This window comes from Panicum virgatum, chromosome 1N, assembly GCF_016808335.1.
Source record: "Panicum virgatum strain AP13 chromosome 1N, P.virgatum_v5, whole genome shotgun sequence".
NCBI classification, from domain to species: Eukaryota; Viridiplantae; Streptophyta; class Magnoliopsida; order Poales; family Poaceae; genus Panicum; species Panicum virgatum.
The window spans coordinates 41,699,261-41,719,613 of record NC_053145.1 but is presented as its reverse complement, the minus strand read 5'-3'; the positions used below and the strand labels follow the sequence as shown (position 1 = coordinate 41,719,613).

At 47.0% G+C, this 20,353-nt stretch overlaps 2 protein-coding genes across 4 annotated transcripts; both read right to left on the bottom strand.

The window, feature by feature from the left end:
• Nucleotides 1-870: 870 nt before the first annotated feature.
• Nucleotides 871-17,106, bottom strand: LOC120655872 (protein BONZAI 1-like). 3 transcript variants are annotated; one of them, XM_039933850.1, is made up of 17 exons: nt 16,793-17,103; nt 15,805-15,852; nt 14,235-14,383; nt 14,068-14,116; nt 13,392-13,448; nt 11,629-11,811; nt 11,355-11,489; nt 7,177-7,238; nt 6,922-7,027; nt 6,738-6,852; nt 6,557-6,633; nt 6,304-6,441; nt 5,906-6,070; nt 5,720-5,833; nt 5,275-5,371; nt 1,397-1,482; nt 871-1,237 (listed from the first exon to the last, which is right to left on the bottom strand). In XM_039933850.1, the coding sequence occupies exons 1-17, from the start codon at nt 16,934-16,936 to the stop codon at nt 1,217-1,219; spliced, it is 1,746 nt and encodes a 581-aa protein (XP_039789784.1). In that variant the 5' UTR covers nt 16,937-17,103; the 3' UTR covers nt 871-1,216. The 3 variants fall into 3 exon arrangements, with proteins under 3 accessions (XP_039789784.1, XP_039789781.1, XP_039789782.1); XM_039933847.1 differs by having other exon boundaries at nt 6,738-7,027; nt 16,793-17,106; XM_039933848.1 differs by having other exon boundaries at nt 1,344-1,482; nt 6,738-7,027; nt 16,793-17,105.
• On the bottom strand, nt 1,489-4,764 carry LOC120655873. The gene is made up of 2 exons (XM_039933851.1): nt 3,460-4,764; nt 1,489-3,380 (listed from the first exon to the last, which is right to left on the bottom strand). The coding sequence occupies exon 1, from the start codon at nt 4,426-4,428 to the stop codon at nt 3,664-3,666; it is 765 nt and encodes a 254-aa protein (XP_039789785.1). The 5' UTR covers nt 4,429-4,764; the 3' UTR covers nt 1,489-3,380; nt 3,460-3,663.
• Nucleotides 17,107-20,353: the final 3,247 nt, after the last annotated feature.

The following is a 20,353-nucleotide window of genomic DNA, read 5'->3' as shown; positions in this document are numbered from 1 at the left end:
ATAGACTGATTAGTTTTCTAATGGGTGACAGGTAGCATTAGAAATATTGGCAAGTTTGTCCCTATATATTTCTTCCTTTTTGCTACACTCGTGATGTGCGAGTATTGTGCTTGAAGATAATGAAGCATTGCCATGTTTGTCCTCGTAAATCTATTGAAGTTCCTCCTAGTTATCACGTAGCACCGATCGAGCTGGAGGTCATAACTGGAAACTTAGGATTGTTGTCTCCTGACAATGTAAGTGGGTACCTAATTATGTTTTCTAAGTCAGGTAATAAATTACAGCGGCAAGCTATTTCAGAACATTTCCCTAAATATTTTAATTATGTAAAAATGCCATTCATCTAGTTTACTTGGCACTTGCATCGATCGTGTTGAAGCGCGCATGTGATATATTTACTTTCACTGCCCGATTAGATTGCCCACTGAAACCAAATTAATTACTCTACTGGGGGCTTTCACCCAGATCACCCACCAACTCGTGTATCACCGATCGATCGCCACGCCTCGGTGAGGCAGATACGTTGGTTCCCTAAAAGTCGGTCCCCGCGCATCCATTCCACTGCATCATTCGGAGTTGCCAATCGCTCGACCTAGCTAGTGCCGAGTTGTGCGCTCGTCAGCACCCGGTGACTTCTCTCCTGTTCTCTAGGGCGGAGAGCTCCAGAGCTCCCGCGAGCAAACAGTCATGTGGTGTGGCTTAAGATGTCGGGGGAACTGACGCTTCCAGTTTCCGACCATTGCGGACTCCTCCAGGCTCCAACACCTCACGGACCACGAGCTTAAAAAGAGAACAGGAAAAACTGCGACCAGATGAGAACCATATATACGTCACCTCATATCTTACACATTCCATTTACTTATTTTCACATGAAGCAAAACAACCATGCAGCAGCCTGTCGGTACTTGATGACAAATCGAATACACAATCCCAAAAGGTTTCTCCCGATTCCAACGTACCTAAAAGGGTAATACATACAAAATTCAAACCCAAAAGTCATATATTACAAAAAGGTACAGAGAAAGATGACAGTTGCATCTTTCCAATTACGAATTGCTAGGCTAGGGATCCAACTCGAACCAGAATACAGCTTGGTAAAAATTTGGACATGAAACTAAGGCGCCTGGTGGAGGTCCTAGTGCCTCTTCACAAACAGCAATTCCTGGATCTGAAGACCTTGCGGTTCTTGCCTCTCCACCTGCCATCGAAGCTCAGCTCACAGATTTGATGTTGGCATCTGCAGGAAATGAATCTCTCATCTACCTCTCAACACATCCATACTATCTTGCATCCATGCGTTAAGTGCACAAATTATGTGATGGAAAAGGCCAAAAACATATTAACAAAGGACATTGGTGTGCTCATCTTCTACTGATTGAGGGCATCATATAATGACTGTTTGAATTTCTCTTGTTCTCATGTATGTCATGAATTGCCCTGGTATCTCAGCAAGAAGTGACTGTACTGTCGACACCCCTCTGCCTGGAAATAAGGACGAAGTATCAGACTGCTTGCTCAAGTAAAGATGGAGAATGCAGGATTATAAGCAGGCCGACAGAAGAAATCAGTAAGAAAATACTGCCGGTGGCTATCTATATGCAAACGGTTCTGTTGTTTTTAATTGACCAAAAGGAATAATCAATCACCTCTATGCCACACATAAGTCCATTATGTTTGTCCTAAATCAAATAGTTTAAGCTTTTACCATCAATAACCCTTAAATCATATAGATTTGACAACATAAGGTTGATGTAATAGATTCATCGTGAAAAAAATAGTACCGTGATGCATAACTCTTTCAATACATTTTTTTAGAGTAAAGTGCACCAGAGGTCCATCAACTTGTAAGAGAGTGTCATTTAGATCCATCAACTTTGAAATTGCATTTTTGGGTCCATAAACTTATAATTTGTGTCACTTAGGTCCACAGACTCTGAAAGCCCATTCCTAGATCCATAAATGTGTAATTTGTTTCACCTAGGGTCATACCCCTCAACCTAGCCTTTATGCACTGATATCACACCAACATGAATCTACACTATGCCCGCACGCTGCTGGAGTTGCACTAGAAGGGTCAAATTTGACCCCCAATTTTGAATCAAGTGCATAGGGAGAGGAGAGAGGAGGGATGAAAGACTTATCTTGGAGGTTATTGACATGTATTAGGATTCAAAGGGGGCCTTACCCCTTGGTGAGTTATGGAGCTTAGATGTTGATATTACCTCGTAATATGGGTGGAGAGGAGGGGGTGATGGCTTGGGAAAGGTGGAAAAGGTCACAGAGGGACTGTAGAGAATTAGGGAAACACCACACACCCTAGGAGGGGGGTGACCTTTCATTATATAGGCCGTATAGACTTGGGTTACAAGAAATACAATACAATCACATATACAACTCTATTTATCTAACACCCGCCCGCAGTCACAGGGGAGCCTGACGGACACAAGACTGGATCTAAAATCAGTAAATAATTGTACAGGAAGACCCTTAGTCATTATGTCAGCAAACTGATGTGAAGATGGCACATGAACCCGAACTTGTCCCAGAGCCACCTTCTCACGCACGAAGTGAATATCAATCTCGATGTGCTTCGTTCGTCGATGATGAATGGGATTGACTGTCATATAGACAGCACTAACATTGTCACAATAGACGAGCGTAGCCTTCGAGAGGGGAATGTGAAGCTCCTGAAGTAGCTGCCTCAGCCACAGCATGGCCAACTGCCCTGTACTCTACCTCAGCACTAGAACGAGAAATTGTAGTTTGTCGCTTTGACGACCACGAGACCAAAGTATGGCCAAGGAAAACACTAACCTGAAGTAGAGCGCCTGGAGTCAGGACATCCAGCCCAATCAGCATCTGTGTAAGCTATAAGAGCATCAACTGGTCCAGTGCCAATGTGAAGGCCAGAAGAGAGTGCCCTTCACATACCCCAGGATACGCTTCACAAGCTCTAGATGAGGCTCACGAGGATCATGCATAAAGAGACAGACTTGTTGAACAGCATATGCAAGATTAGGACGGGTGAGAGTAAGATACTGCAAAGCCCCAGCCAGACTTCTGTACTCAGAGGGATCAGCAACTGGTGCTCCATCTGTAGCAGAAAGTTTTGCCTTGGTGTCTACAAGTGTCATTGTGGAGTGACACTCACTCATACCAGCACGCTGAAGAAGGTCCAAAGCATACTGACGCTCAGATAGGAACAGACCATCTAAAGAACGTGTGACAGAGATCCCCAAGAAGTGATGAAGTGCCCCTAGATCCGTCATAGCAAACTCAATGTGAAGCCGACCATTAATGTCATGAAGCAGACTGGTAGACGAAGCAGTCAACACAATGTCATCCACGTACAGCAAAAGGTAAGCCGTGTGGGCACCATCCTTATAAACAAACAAGGACGTGTCAGAGACCGAGGCAACAAACCCAAGCTGTCTGATGTATGAGGCAAAGCGTTGGTACCAAGCACGAGGGGCCTGCTTCAAACCATAAAGCGACTTCTGCAGAAGATAGACATGATCAGGAAGAGCTGGATCAACAAAACCTGGAGGCTGCTGACAATAGAATCAAGATGACCATGGAGAAAGGCATTCTTCACATCCAGCTGATGAATAGGCCACTGACGAGAGGCTGCAATACTCAAGACTATCCAGATGGTACCTGGTTTTACAACCGGGCTGAATGTTTCATCATAGTCAATGCCATGCCGCCCCACGGAGAGAAGCAGAACCACGGGCCGGTGGGAGTAGGCCCGCAAAGCTGCTGCTGCTGCTGCTCGGGGGCGCCGCCACTGCCATTGCCGCCCTTCTTCCTGCGCCGGCGCTGCTGCTGCTGTTGCTGCGGCAGTTGAAGGTGCTGTTGCGGCGGCGGTGCAGCGGAAGAGGATGAGCGGCAGGAAGATCCGTAGCCCGTGGTGGCGGCGACCAGTGCTGTGGAGGACAGCACCTTCGCCTCGTTGGCCATGCGCAGCTCCTTGAGGGCGAACTGATTGAGGGCTTCATCAAAGGTGATATCCTTGGTGCCAGCGACAATATCCTTGGTGTTGCTGAATTTGGGGCGGATGCCACGGAGCAAATTCAGCACCAGGGTGGGCTCGGTCACAGGATGACCAACCTCTAGCAGGGCGTCAGCGGCTAGCTTCATCTTCTTGCCAAAATCCATGACAAAAAGATCGCCCTGAGTCATGGAGTGGAAATCCTTGCTCAGGAAGATGGCGCGGGGAGCCTGATTGGCCTGAAACTTGTTGGAGATGGCAACCCAGAGCTGCCGCGCTGTCTGATCTTCGGCCATGGTGAAGTCAAGAACATCTTGAGAGACGGAGCCGTAAAGCCACGTGCGGACACAACAGTCAACCTGCTCCCAAGAAGGGTCAGTGCGGCGAGGGGGAACGGAGCCGTTGACGTGGTGAAGGAGTCGGAACTTGCCGCACATCGCCTTGAAGGTCGACCACTTGCCGTAGTTGGCGCTGTCACTTGCCGTAGTTGGCGCTGTCACTTGCCGTAGTTGGCGCTGTGCAGTTCCAGTTCGATGGGAACGTGGTACTTGACGGAGATCGTGGCGTAGGGGTGGAGGAAGAGGGCGCCCGCCGATGCATCTGTGGCGGCAGGCATGGTAGGGGCGCCAGACATCGTTGAAGTAGCCGATGCTGAAGAAGCAGAGGGCGTCGTCATGATTGCAGATGCAATCTGGGAACCTTGCGGCTGGAGGGATCAGGGCGCAGGGAGAAGCCACACGCAGAGGAGGCGGCGGCTGGCGGTGTGGAGCAGCGCCCTAGGGTAGGGGCATAGGGTGAGGAGGGGTGGCGCCGACTGGGGGAGTCCCTAGTCGGCGGCTAGGGCAGCAGAAGGAGGGTGATCTTTGTGGGTGCGTATGTAGCCACATGACTACCCATGGATGAAGTTCATGGATCTAAAAATGCACTTTCGGAGTTTATGGATCTAAGCGACACAAATTACAAGTTTATATACCCAAAAAAGCACTTTCAGAGTTTATGGACCTATGTTTTCAAAGTTTATAGACCTAAATCACACAAATTACAAGTTGATAGACCTAAAAATGCACTTTTGGAGACCTAAATGACACACCCTTACAAGTTGGTGGACCTCTGGTGCATTGTGTTAGTCAAAGTGCCATATTGGAGAGACTATTGATAGCATTGACTTATATTTGGAATCAGAGGAACGAAATACTTTATAGTGCACTAGGGATATATTTTGCAACTTTACAGGAGGAAATTGAAGAAAAAAGAGAGATCCAATTCTGTTCCATAATGCATACCGTGCACATCGTTCATTGGGGCGAACTGTATCATATCCCTTGATGCAACCCTTCCGGTTGAGCTTTCCAGTTTCTCTCCTTTATTAGGATCTAGAAACTGCAGAGCACAAATATCAACATTACAATGTGGTTGGGCCAGGCTTAGGAAGGCACAGGAGGAAGAAAGAAAGTCGAAGACAAAAAAAAAATAAAAAAAAAATAAAACATCAATCAATCTTGTCATTATCACTTGATACAAAGTATCTGGGTGCAGCCAATAACAGCTTGAAATTTTAATCATTAAGTTCTGTTATCTCAGCTCCAATAGTTGCTGCCTATAGAAAATTGATCACCTACAGTTCCTATAGTGCTGCATCTATGTAGGCAGTAAACTGCTTATAAGCATTTCATTTTTTGCTCCTAAAGAAAAAAATACACAAATGATTTAAACTTATCTGGGCCCTACCTCCATTTCCTTGAAATCAGCACCCCCAACTCCAATGACAATGATGGACATGGGAAAATCTGATGCCCTTATGATTGCATCAATAGTCTCTTGAAAATCAGTCACCACACCATCCTGGAAAATAGTCAGCTAAGAAGAAAATCATGGAAAGCTATTTTTTGAGGAAGGATTGAGAGGTATACATACAGTGACTATTAACAAAGTGAAGTATTTCTGTTGATTGTCAGCGAGAGATTGGCTAGCTATTGCCATAGCGGTGCCAATCAACTGACCAAAGAGAGTAGGACCAGCCAATGATACATTACGAAGTGCACTGATATAAGCTGACATAATTCCTTGTATTCCGTCAACCTGAAGAAGTTTGATAAGATCAGCTTGTGCGTAAACAGGTCCAACGAGCACAAGAAGCCTTCAGAAACATTACATGGTATATGCTTTAATTTTACAAAATAAATATAGTGGAAAATCTACTTCCAAGTAAATATGGTAATGAGAAAAGCAGATCTAAATCAGCTTTCAAGAAGTAGCAATTATTCTGAAGAAAGAAAACTAGCATTTGAGTGTAGAAATAAATAACAGAATACCTCAGGTTGATAAGTGCTTCCATTTAGGTTGAAACAATGGGAAACAGGACCATCAATAGGTCTTGCTCCGAAGCCCCAAGAGGGGAAACGCTTAGCTGGGTCATAGTACTGTAGAACATCGCCAATTTCCAGTATTGCCTTCCAAGTTCCAAAAACCAGCAATAGAACTTAAAATCAGTAAATGCTCAGAGCCTCAGAATCTCAGAGGGTCATCAGAACACAAGAACAAATGGGTGATCAATCAATTGCTCACCTTCTGATATACATTTGGCCGACCTGAGGGATCAATGTAATGCAAGGAATCCGGGAGACGTGGATTTCCATTTGAAGCTAGAAAGGGTAAAACATCGACAACAACATATTAAGCATGAGCTTATGACTAGAGAAACAGAAACAAGCAAAGGAAAATTTGCACTACCATGTCTACTGCATACCTGTGAAATCTACGCCTACCATAAAATTCAACTGGCACCCGGCAGAAATATAATCTAGAAAAGTATGTCTATTGCTCTCAACATATTTCTCCACATATAACTGACTCTTTAATACCTGCATATCAGAATGAAAATGATTTATATAACGTAACAGTTGAAGATATTCCAAAGTAACAAATTTTACCTCCTTACTGTGACATTCATGTGCATTGCTGACTGGAACAAAAAAAAAATCACCATTCTGCCAATGGTACATGTTTTCCAATTCTGCTACAGATTTGACTATCTTGCTGTCGAATTACAAAGGGTATCTAATCAGAAAACAAATTGGAATTACCGTATTATTAATGGCCCAGACTCTAAGGCACCATGGAACATACTTATGAACAGATCGAAATGGAAAAAAGGCAGTGGAACGAGTTAAACAGGGGACAATTACCCAACTAGGTCATGCTTGCCGTTGCTACTGAAGTTAAAGCACTCTATAATTAGAGGATTCTCCTGCAACACAATATAACCATAAGAAAGAACAACGATTAGATTGGTACAAATATTTTCGTCATTAGTCAACAAAAAACTGTCTTGATTTGGATATCACACTATCCGCACTAGGTGGTGGTGTTATGGAGGCTGCTGGGCTGAGATCGTGAGAGAGGGAGAGGGGGCGATTGCTAGGGTTTTGGGCGCCGGGGGAGGCCGGCCGCGGGGCTTTGCCCACGGCCGGCAAGAGAGAAGGAATTTCCTCCTAATCTCTTGCTTGATTAGATTGATACATCTCCTCTCCTTATATAGAGAGGTTTACTTGACTCCTAAACAAGCGACTAATTAACCCTAATGAGCTAAGGCCCAATAGGCCATTGACTCCTCTAACACTACACCCCACCTGGACATGCAGCTCGTCCTCGAGCTGCAACCTAACGATGACGCTAACAATGACTATACTAGACACAAACCGAACACCTAAAAACAAGCCTTTTACATCTCCGCTTATTTTAAATAAACTACGACTCTTTAATTTTTACTCCTGAAGATAAGGCGGAACCCTCCGCGTGCTTGACCTGCACGTATGTAGCCGCCTGAATCCCATGGAGACCATCGGAATGAGAAGGGTGCCTGCCCCTGCATCACCCCCGACATCAACGCCTCCCACGCCGGCGCCTCCCACACCAGTACCGCCTGTGGATCCGCCGGCGCCTTCTACTCCACCGCTGCAGGCGACGCCAGCGGCTCCGCCGGCGCCTTCCCCTCCGCCGCAGCCGCCGGTGCCTCCGCCATCCACGCCGCACGCCATGCCCCACGGGGTCATGGCGCCCACACCTGCGCCACGCTCGGCCTCGCCTCCGGGTTACGCCGCGCCATGCGTGGATTCGTCTCCGTCGACCCCTGCACCACGGACGTCGTTACCGCCGTCCCCCGCTGCTCCACCGGTGATGCCAGGAGCCCTACCGACGTCTCCGACGCCGAAGCCACCGGCGACACCAGTAACGTCGGCCGCTGCCGTCTATCCGCTTGTGGGAGGGAACCAGCAGCCCCTTTCCGTCATGGATCCGTCGTCGCCAGTTTGTCGCCGCCTGTTGCCGCCTTCCTCAGCGGCCCAGATCCTCGTCGGCGGCGTCCCCGGACGCCGCGGATATGTCTGCCCCGTCCGCCGCGGCGTCCATCCCCCATCACGGTGGATCCGTACCCGCCCGTCGCGCCCCCGTCCGCGGCTGTACGCGCCTATCCGCGCTCGTCGTGCGGCGCCCGTCCGCACACCTCCATCCATGGCCGCCCGCGCGTCGTTCGCGCACCTCCGTCCGCGGCCGCATGCACGCCGTCCGCGCGCACCTCCGCCCGTCTGCGGCCGCCCGCGCGTCCGTGTGCACCTGCACCCGTCCGCGGCCGTTCGTCCACCTGCTACCGCCCATCGGAGGTTCTCCAGCGCCACAAGCGGCCTCGGCTTTGGCGTCTCCATCGCCTGCTATAGCCCCGGCGACCCAGTCCGCGCCAGCGCCTACGGCCGTGCCCACTGCGGCAAGCGCGGGCCTGTCTTCAGCTTCGGCAGGCGCGCCTCCTCATTGTTGGCTGTGGCGCCTCATCTGCTCCCTTCGTCGCCCGCGTCGGCATCCTTCTCAGGCATTCAGCACGCCTGGGCAACAGACGCTTCGCCGTCCCCACCAGGTGCCCCGTCTTCCGTCGGCCGTCAACGGCCATGGCTGCCCCTACACCAAGCGCGGCACATCGAGACCCCGCAGGCGAGCAAGCAGCTGCATGTGCTGGCCATGCTCGGCTGCGTCTACTACACCAACCTCGCCAGACCCGAGCACGGCACGCTGCCGCCCAACGCCGTCGACGCTGTGAACGGCATCATGCTCGGCGGCGCGCTTGCCGGGCAGTTCTTCTGTGGCTGGCTCGGCGACAAGCTTGGCCGCAAAAGCGTCTACGACAGGACGCTGCTGCTCATGGCCATCTGCTACCTTGCGACGGGCTCACGTTCAGGAGCATGCCCACCGGCGTCATGGTCTCCCTCGGCTTCTTCCGCTTCTGGGTCGGCTTCGGCATCAGCATCGGCATCGGCAACCTCCTACCGCATCTATGGCAAGGCCGATGACGACTTTGCCATCAGCGTTTGCAAAGGCGTCCTCTGCTTCCTGGACACCTTGGTGTTGTCTGGCGCCGATGAAGCGCACAAGCACATGCTGGTGAACGTCCTGAAGGAGAACATGGGCCACAGGTGGCCTCAACAGCAACCTCGACATCATCTTCGCCGTGGCATCTCCTCTGCTTCTCTGCTGCAGCTACCACCACCAGCGTCGTCATTGTCTCCACCGACGACCTCACATTTCCGTGGCTTTCCAGCTCGAGGACGAGCTGTCTTCGAGGGGTGGAGAAGTGTTATGGCAAGTGGGCCGGCCACAGGCCTAGGCCCACAAGTACTGTGCATGAACAGTACCGCAGATACTGTAGCGCCGCCATAGGTTAGGGTTTAGGATGAGTCTAGAGATTAGAATACTTAAGGGTCAAGTTTGTTAGGTGCCTTGTCTATAAAAGGCTGCTATGAGTCCTAGGCTTAGACAAGCAAAAAATAGATCAAAGAAGCAGCTCAGAGCCTCCAGAGGGAGGGCGAGTTAGCCGATCTATCCTGTTGTTCTAGTATCAATAATCAGTCCACATCATTTGGTATTCAGAGCCAATTTCTTCCCCTGCGCACATCACAATTCCCACCCAAAAATCCCTCCCAATTCTCACCCTCCGCGTGCTGGACCTGCACGTATGTAGCCGCCTGGATCCCATGGAGACCATCGGAATGAGAGGGGTGTGCGGGTACGGCCACCTGGAATTAATCGGGACCACGACCAGCGGAGACGTCCTCGCGGCGGCCGGTAGCGGAAAGTGGTGGCACTAAACTGTGCGTCCTCGCCGGTGACAAAGCGGAAACTGCCGCTGCCGCAGAGAGTTCGCCGACCGTGGAAACAACACCCTGCTCGCGCATGTAGACAGTAGCAGATCCGCGCGATTGCTGGTGGCCGTCCGGCGGGGCGAGGACGCGCCCCCCTTTGACGAGGTCGATCGCCGTCAAGGACGCCTCGTGCATCTGTCGGCGCATCTCATGCAGCCGACGCCGCGCTAGGAGGCTGCGTGCTGCAGCCTGCAATCGCACCGCCACAAACACATGGCAGACATCCTCTTGCGCAAACGCCTTCTTCCCGAGCAGCGGCAAGGCTATTGCTGCAGGGATGACTGGACGCCAGCAGCTCACCGCTGCCTGCAGCTGCGCCGCTACCTGGATGCCATCCACGCCCCAGTAGAAGAGGCCCTCGCAGTGCTGCTGTGGTGGCACGGGGCTGGGAGCGGTGAACGACGGGAAGGAGACGGGCGCCGAACTCACAGGAAGGATCCGTGGCGCAGAGAAACTCTCCGACACGACCGGAACTGCCGCCGGAAAGGCCGGGGTGCCCCGGACCCATGGCTGCGCGGAGGGCGATGGCCTGCCTGCGAGCGCCGCCAGACACGCTGAGAGGTCGTCCATCTGGCGCTGCATGCTGTAGACGGCCGCCGTCATCACGTTGAGAGCGCCCGTGGGAGGCGTAGACCGCTGCACAAGCAGCGGCGGCGTGGTGGCTGTGGCGGTATTGAAAACTGGCGGCGCGACGGGTGAACCAAGGCCAGCCATGGCCGCCGTGGTGGGGAACATGGCCGGCGCAGCAGGGGCAGCAGAGTGGGCAGATCGGGGCCTGATCTATGATACCAAATTGTTATGGAGGCTGCTGGGCTGAGATCGTGAGAGAGGGAGAGGGCGATTGCTAGGGTTTTGAGCGCCGGGGGAGGCCGGCCGCGGGGCTTTGCCCATGGCCGGCAAGAGAGAAGGGATTTCCTCCTAATCTCTTGCTTGATTAGATTGATACATCTCCTCTCCTTATATAGAGAGGCTTACTTGACTCCTAAGCAAGCGACTAATTAACTCTAATGGGCTAAGGCCCAATAGGCCCTTGAATCCTCTAACAGGTGGTTAAAAATCAAAGGTGCAATGTTGCCTCTGGAAGTGTCGAAGAGTAAAACATGTTCTGAGAATAGATGGTTTGGACAGCAAACATCAACATAAGCACAAAAGTAAAAAGGAAGAAGATAGTCTCATGCCTTACTTCCAATCTGTTGGAGATTCAGAATCACTGGCTTCCACCTAGGATTGAGATCATTCTTTCTTACTTCTGTCTTGCAAATTGGAACAGGCATTCCACTATCTGATATTCTAGATATTAGCAAGAACGGATCCTGTCATAACACATATTTAGAAATCAGAATGATGAAACGACAAACAAGAAAACAAAAGATAGGCATAGCCAAATAGCAAGTGCAAATAAGTACAAGAAAGAAAGAACTAAGGAATAAAAACATAGGACCATAATCTTACACTCTTTGTGAGAAGATCCTTGATTTCAAGATCCGAACAGCGGAATACCATCTCCATAATTGCTTTTGAACCTGCACTTTCTTCGGCCTGAACAGTTAGGTCACCAAATTTACTAGGATTTGGCAAGTTGTGTTCAGAGACACCAAGCTTCAGAGTCAACAGTCTGTCCCGCTTGGTGACAACCTGCAAAACCAGCATTGGTCTTCAACAAGTATAAAGTAAAAAAATATTGGTCTAGAATTATTGTGGTCTTGAAACATATTAACATTACACTTCAATTTAATCTTCATGTGATGCAACATGCAAGTGCTGCCTTGGAATCATTCACGTCTAAGCAGTATATGCATGTTACCATAGGCCACTAGAGCAGTAGAGCTGGAGCTACCACCCATGTTAAAGTTATAAATTCAAGTAAATCGCAATAAGGGTCACGTAACTTGTCATATAGATTGAATTAGGCCAATAAACTCCACAATTGTGCATTTAGGTCGCCAAACATGTTTAAGCGAGATACCTAATGTAACCACACAGTGAGCAACGATTGGTGACACAGCACATTGGCATAAACGAGGCGCTATGCAGAGAGTCTTTCAGTTTTTTCTGAATCTCCTGCAAAATATACTTGTCTAGTTTTGTTCCCCTCCATGCCAAAGCTAATGGCATGGCCTTCAGGGTGTAATGGCTCTTGTTCATCGTGGATCAAAACGCATTTATCAAGCATGCAACAGAGGAGCTGATTCCTATCCAAGAGCAACACTATTCTATGTCATATATCTTGTTCAAGCATTCAATGGCAGCACAATTCTACGTATATAACTATATATGAAAGGCAAGCTACAGCACCTGAAAAGACCAAGAACATATAGCCTTTATTAACCTACTACCTAATTCACCATACTTATTGCTGCTTCAGTTTTGGGGTCAATACTTGAAAGAATGGGCCAATTGTACCATGGCATACTGGGGGAGGTGGAGTTGGGAACTCTGGAGCAAGAGGGAAATCTGGGGGCATTCCTGATGGGTGCAATGAATTTTCAGCTATAGGGCTGGAAGATCTGGGGTCACCTGGCGGAGAGTGTGGATCAACAGTGCAATGAATTTTCAGCTATAGGGCTGGGAATTGAAAGGGATTGAAACATCGAAACAGGAGTTGAGTACCTCATCTAGTTATGGGACTACTTTGCCAAAAAAAAAGCACCAATTATGGGTTAGGAAATTTGTGCCAATGTGCCATTTAAGTCAGTGCCTAGCTGGACTGCTAAGGACATTAGAAACACACTTAAACTCTTTCAGTGGCCTAAATGTGCAATTTAGGATTTCAGTGACCTGCTTAGACCTCAATTAAATGTAATGCAATTTACTCAACAGATTTCTCTCATAAGTTCATGTTAGTCACAAGTTCGAATTGTGCAAGCGAACAAACATAAAATTAGCTTAAGTTTGCCTTCTGACGTTCAGCTTCAGAGCATACTAGCTATTTATTGATCACTATGGGTCATGACTCAACACTAGCCAAGTTACACAGCCAGGGAAACAGAATAAACATGAGTAGGTATATGCATTATGCATTTTCATAGTGTTTTCTAGTTTCTTTACTTTATCCCTCCCAACTACTTGAAGTTCTATCCATGTTGAAAATTCAGAACAATTATTCTTTCTACAGATAAGATATGTTGTACAGTGTGCACCAAGTGCACATTACTCAGGAGAAGAAGACAAAGCAAGGAAAAGCATAGCAATTTCCATAAGCCGAAGAAGCATACCTCTGACAAAAGACAGGTAGCCTCTCCAAGAAACTGTTGCTCCTCTAGCTTAAGAATCTGTATTGCAGAGCAGATTAGAATAAGATCGCAAAGCGACTGCAAAATGCAATGATGGATGTATGCTTAATAAATCACATCCCCTAGCATTTGGCAGAATCTAACAGGGTCATCGAAATCTGGCCACTAATATAAGATTTTGAAACAATTAATAAACAGGCTGAAGCTGTGAGTTAGTGAGTTCTATGCTTCGAATAGGCAGGAACTCCTTATTCTCAGAACCAAGTATATGCATGTGATTCTTTTTCGTTTCGGAATTCTACATATATAGTCAAGCTTTTCAAAATATCTCGAGGTGTTAACGAAATGAATTTAATGTGGAGATTTCAGAATAAGTATGTATTATTCTCTATGCATTTGAAAAATAACAAATATTTCCTGGCACATCAAGAAACAAATTCTAAATGTGGCAATGAAAACTATCTGAATTTATTTCCGTAAACCATTTTACCCATGCAGAATAGTAAATGAATCACAAGGTCCTGAAGGGTGGAGACATTTCAGCTTTTGTCAGCTTGGAACATCCTAGTTAATAGTATTGAGTGTGTTTTACTGTTAGCAAGAGAAGACTCAGTGCAAAAGCAAATGAAACTGAAGTAAATAGAATTGCAACAGTAACCTTTTCACTGACATCATGTAGCTGTGGGTCAATATCAAAAACCTGAAACCTGCAAATAAACTTATCTGTTTAGGCCAGAATATGGTTAAGAGGTAACATTCACTCTAGACAATTAATATAAGATTAAAAAATGGAGAAATTTGAAGTACACTATGACAGAAACTTACACCAATGGCTGAAGAACCTCAAACTGGTACTGCACACTGATTTTTGTCATCCAAGATGGGTTCAGAGAATTTAAAGTTACTTCACTACGCCCAATTTCTTCAAGTTGTCCATCTTTCCTTTTGGAGTACACAACCACCATGGGGTTAATCTGGAGGGAAACAGAAGAGAGAAATTAAGAAAGGGTGGCAACATAAGAACTCAACAAATATTCAGATAATGTAGCATGGATGCAGAAAGAAAGGTTGCTGCAGCTATTTTCCTTACAGCAGTGGGCAAGCACAGGCGCTGGAAAGGAGAACAAATTTATCATCCCAAAAAAACAATTTTTTTTTGTATTTCGGAATTCACTCTCAAGAAAGGTCATGCAAACAACGACGAAAATGGAGCTGGAGAAGAGGAGTAGCATTGAGGAAGAGGTAATATAAGGTGAAGAGGAGACAGTAAGACTTTGGTACATGGCAGAGCACATGGGAGTAGAAGTGTGTGCGTGGTAGGACGGATGAGGTGGTGGATGTAGGACATGGCTACCACCTCCTACCGCAAGGGTAGCTAGTTTGGTGGAGAGAGGGGAGGGGAAGAAAAAGAAGTGTAGAAAGTGGAGCTGAATCAGTGTATATCACCAGTGAGAATATGACTTGACAACCATGTAGGACAAAACAAGGTGATTCGGGCACACGAGGATTAATGTGCACTGGTTTTAACATTTGTGGCATGCAAATTAAATGGTAGTAAAACTGAGGGCATGAACTAAGGCCCGAGTCAAGGGAACTAAAGTGGAGTTTTCCTTACTGTTTTCCGGTCTCACTTTAACATTAGGGGTATAAGAATATGCTGCAAAGTTTGTGATATAGGTAAATGGTAAAGTATCATCTGAAATACAAGTTAGCTTCTCAAGCTTCTATTACAAGCTCACCAGGAATCTGACATAATTGCATGCTTAACGAACTAAATCATGTGTATAGACACTTTAATAATAAATGCGACTTATTTGAGAAAATGCACTTCCTTGTACCAAGTACCAACCATGTATAAATATTTTATGCAGCATATCAAGGGATCTGGACTCGTGGCGAAAGTGACATGAGGTTTCAAAACGAAAAAGAAAATAAACTTAAGGAACTATTTTTAAAATCTAGGACCTCATTACATGAGCTATAAGGTAGGAAAGGGATCTGGACTTCGTGGCGAAAGAGAATTATTTCTTCTATAATTTCCGGACTTCATGTCTCATGCAAGTAATGATAACTGTTACATTAATATCATATCAGTTTAGGTGTTTAACCAAAAAAAGACAACCTCAAGGTGCTACTCGGTAGTGGCATTACATAGAAGTTAATATAGATGCCAGTGAAAGATACGGGGGCATATTTTAACGCAATAAGTAACTCTCCTGACTGTTTGTTTTTTCTTTGCAAAAAAGGAAATGGCATAAAGGTCATGTGCACCTGCGCATAATAAAGAACACGTACGCATGCGCCGATGCGCGTGTAGATAGACGTGCAGCTATCAGATGCAAGGAAAAGAACAATAGTAAAGTCATAAATGCAAGAGGTGCAGTAAGAAGAATACCTTGGGAAAATATTCGTGATCGCCCAAATTTGATGCAGAGAGAGATAACTGCAACATGCTATACTGTTAGAATCAAAACACTAAACAACTATAAACAAGCGCCATATTTGCAGTGACTAAAATTCTACTGCTACAAGCAACAGATAGGGCGATGCGATAAAAAACGCCTAAACAACTCACATAAATGAACATAGTCCTCGCATGGAGCAAAACTGAAGTACCACACTCTTACAAAATCAAACTACAACAGGGATATGAAATGCTATGGTATCCTACTCAAAGGATTCCAAGTAGTTGTACCCGGAATATAGCATTACTGAATAAGTCACTACAGCTACGGGTGTCAGCTGCTTAGCTACAGCTTCAAGTATGCTGCACACAAATTCTATGAAGATTAAATATCCAAAAATATTTCCAAACAAATCAATATGGATGTCATAAAACCATATAAGACCCCACTATCTTTTACATTAGCATCTCTATGGCTAGGCTACACAAACCGCTGGCTGCAGCCACCATGCGGCACCAAACCAGGGGTGCAGCACAGTAAAATCAGCCCAACCACCGAGACTCCCCAATCACCATAGCTTAATGTAGTAGTGTGACGGTATTCCATCCCCAGCCACAGTTCATTTTCCCGCACTGCCACTTTTATTTAGATCGCGTGCAGCCGTGCACCAAATGGTAGCACCTAGATACTCCACAAGCTAAGGGGGACCAGATAGCTAGCATGAACCAAAGCGAGTTCCCATCGCTCCAATCACAAACCAGTTGCCCCCGGTACCCCCATGCGTCCTCCGCGGACGCCATAAAACCGCAACACCGATCCCAAAACAGGCAAAGGGGCAACACGCAGCGGGACCTAACCGTCGCCACCGCCGCGCGCAATGACGGCCCGAGCTCCTGCGCCCGCGCCGAGTACCCCCACTGGCCTACCGCTGGAGGTAGGAGTACAGAACGCGCAGGGATCGCGAGGTGGGCTCCGTACCTCGATCTGCGTGGACGCGCCGGCGCCGCGGGAGCGGAGGAAGCGATCGGCCGCGGCGGAGGCGGCCTGGGCGGCTTTGGCGGCGGCGGGGCCGACGGGGTGGGCGCCGCCGTGGCCCGCCTCGTCGGAGCAGCAGTTACCCATCGCCGGCGGGGCTCTCCCTCCCCGTCAGCCGCCCGCCGGCGAGATCTCAAATATCGGAGGGGTAGGGAGCGCGTGGGGACGGGAGTTGCCGCAAGCAGCCAGCGAACAGCGAGCAAGTGGAGTCGTGGAGACGACACGGAGACTTGGCAGTGCGCGCAGAGAGCCAGAGAGGGAGAGAGTCAGGGAGGAGATGGGGCGGGGCCGGGCTCGGGGAACGGGCGGAATTTACGGCTTTGTCCCTGGACGGCTGAGTGAGCTTTGACTCTGTCCCGTCTCGTTGCCTTTTGTTTGACTGCTGCGTCCGGACGCAGATTCAGAGCAAGTCACAACGTATTGCCATCCATCTCCACCCTCTAAATCCAATTTAATGGTTGTCCTTCATCTTAACAAAAAAAGAAAAATAACTGCCAAACCCACCTGTCAGCCTCCGTGTTTACTTCCTCCACCGATACTCACTGGGTCCCATTCATTCATCTCCGAACGATTCTCCGAATAGGCGGCGCGACCTGCGTTCCGTGGTAATGGATCATGACCCCGAGAAGCTAAGTCTACAGTCGACCGTAATTTTTTGGGCCAGCGGTAGATTTTAACTCGTTTACTAGTGATAGACCCCACCGCACAAATGATCATTAGCTGCTTCACCAGAGTTTAGATCTCCTCCGCAGTCCGCACATGCGATTCTCTTTTCTATCTTTTATTTCTCTGTTCGCTCTCTTTACCGGTAGTAATTATTTTTGTTTAATTTTTTTCTAATTTGTTTTCTTGATATTTTTTATTCAAAATTTTTAATCCTAAATCCCTAATTTTTGTTTCCCAAAATTTTCTCCAATTTTTTGCATTCAAATATTTGTTTCTAGGTTTTTCCAAATTTTTTCATTTCAATTTTTTGTTCTCTAATGTTTGGTTTCAGATTTTTTTTTGGAAACTTTTCTGTTCAAAATTTTCGTACAAATTTTGTTTTCTATAAATTTATCTGCAAACATGTGTATTTGAATAAATTTTGATATAAAAAAGAATGAAAATTTGGGGCGAGCGCATGTGGGGGATTTGATTGGCCTACCGGACAGCTTGTCGGAATTCGACTGAAAGGAGCCCTGCTAACCGGCGATCATAAATTAGCAGCCTCATGATTTCTTCATAATTCTACTTTGCTTTTAATTTTTTAGCTTAAAATTATATAAAATTAGAGTCTGACTCTTTTAGAACTCGACTTTTAAATTATTTAGGCTAAAAATTAAGATCCCTTAGCACCCCTACTTCCGTCAGCATGCATCAACATATGCTGTAGCTATGTGTTGCCGGACGTCCATATCGTTCATATCGTTCTTCTTCACCACGAGCCAGTGAGCCACTGCCCTTTCTTCTACCCCTTGCTAGTCCAAAATTAGTGCTGCTCCACTCCAAATTGACCACCATAAATTCAAATTGATGTTGATCCCTGCCATCTCACGGGCTCACGGCTCGAATTAGTACTACAAGTTTGCAACCTGACAAGATTCAATCTCCACCACAAAGAATGGAGAATGGGATAGAAATCCACGGAGATAAGCGCTAGATGTCACGCCGGCTACATAAGAGGCAGGGAAATTGACGTGAGCATGTTCCGACGATGGTATCATTAGATTTGGGGAGCTGGCGTGGAGAACCTTCACCTCCAGGGTGCCGCGCCGGAGGACAGTGCAGCATGTGCTAAGGATGGATATGGCTGCTGGCGAACATCCGAATTATTCGGATTCGTATCCACTTAAAACACTAATATGGATATCTGTATTCGTATCCGATTTTAATATGGATTTATCCGAATTCATTTGCAAAAATTTTCTCTATCCGATTCCATATCTGTATTCGAAACAAATGTGGAATATCCGACCATATCCTTATCCGTAAAGAAAAAAATGACCAGTGAAACCATCTTAAATTTATCTCTGTAGTTAATTACTTAATGATGGACACCATTTAAATTATTTAAAAAAGCTAGAAGACTAATAATCAAGGTTTTAAAAAACACTAGACGCTAGGCAAACCCTTGCCTATGGTTTAGAGTTTTTTGTGATTAAACGTAGATTGAACATGATTAAACATGTGTTGTGATTAAACGACACTGTGATTAAACAATGCTAGGCCACCGTTCAGCGTTTAATCAAGATTAAACGATGTTTAAAAACATTTTTTAAAACACTGCTAATAATGTTAATTCCAATACTATTAATGATATAAAAATTAAGTTAAACTATGTTAATATATTTATTTATTGATAAAATTATTTTATATGAGTCAACTTACTTATTTATTTAATGGTGAATTTTTTTATATATCTTAATTATTAAGTATTTAAATATTTATTTAATTTGTATTTAAAATAGTTGTATATATTTAATATAAAAGCTATACATAGATAAGTATGTTTTTTATTGGTTACCTTCTAATCTTTTACTATCTACTTGTATAATGATTCTGATCTACAAAAAATTGTTGATAAAGTAAATTGATACTCGCATTTGGCGCTATGTTTTAAATTGCCAAGATATCTGAATCCGGATTTGAACTATCCGTTTTATATTCATAATCCAAGAAGATCCGTATTTGTATTCGTATCCGCATTAAAATGTGGTAAAAAGTGACATCCGGATTCGATTTCATCCGTATCCGATCCGAATCCATCCTTACCTGTATCGCCTAGCTTGGCCGTTGAAATATCCTAAGTCTGGTTGGTTCAAGAGCCAGGTGGGATGGAGCCGTTCCATCCTAAAATATAGTGTGTTTGGTTGGAGAATGCTTAGGACGGAGCCATCCCAAACTAAGGAATATGCCTCAAGATTTAGGATGAGCTCGTTCTGAAAAAAAAACCTGAATGAGCTCTTCCCACGCTGACTACGTCTTGGGCGCAGTGAGTTGGCGGAGGGCCTAGCCTTCTAGGTAACGTCGCGTGGCGGATTAGGGGCGGCGGGTCATGGCAATTGCAACACAGAGCAGGGGTGCGGGGCCCGACCGCCGAGGCTGGAGGTGGCGGGTCTGAGCCACAGCGTGGTGGTGGACCGGGGTGGAGGGCCTCGGCGGCGTTGGCATGACGGACCGGCGGACCCGGGGCGGAGGGCCTCGGCGGCCGTGGAGTTGAGGACCGACAGATCCGGGTCAAGGGTCTCGGCGGAGGCGGCGCAGCGGAGGTGCGAACCCAGGGAGGAGGTCCGAGCAGCGGTGGCGCGGCGGACCTAGGGGGTAGAGGTCCTGGGGTTGGCGGTGCGGCCACCCTGGGGTGGGGGTTCTCGTTGACGGCTGTGGGGCGGACCCTAAGCTGAGAACGACGACTGACTGGGGTGGAGGGCCTGAGCGACGGCAACGCGGTGGCGTGACTGATCGGAGCCATCCCCGGTGGCGAGGATGGGCGGCAGGAGGTGAGTGGCACGAACAGAAGCTCGA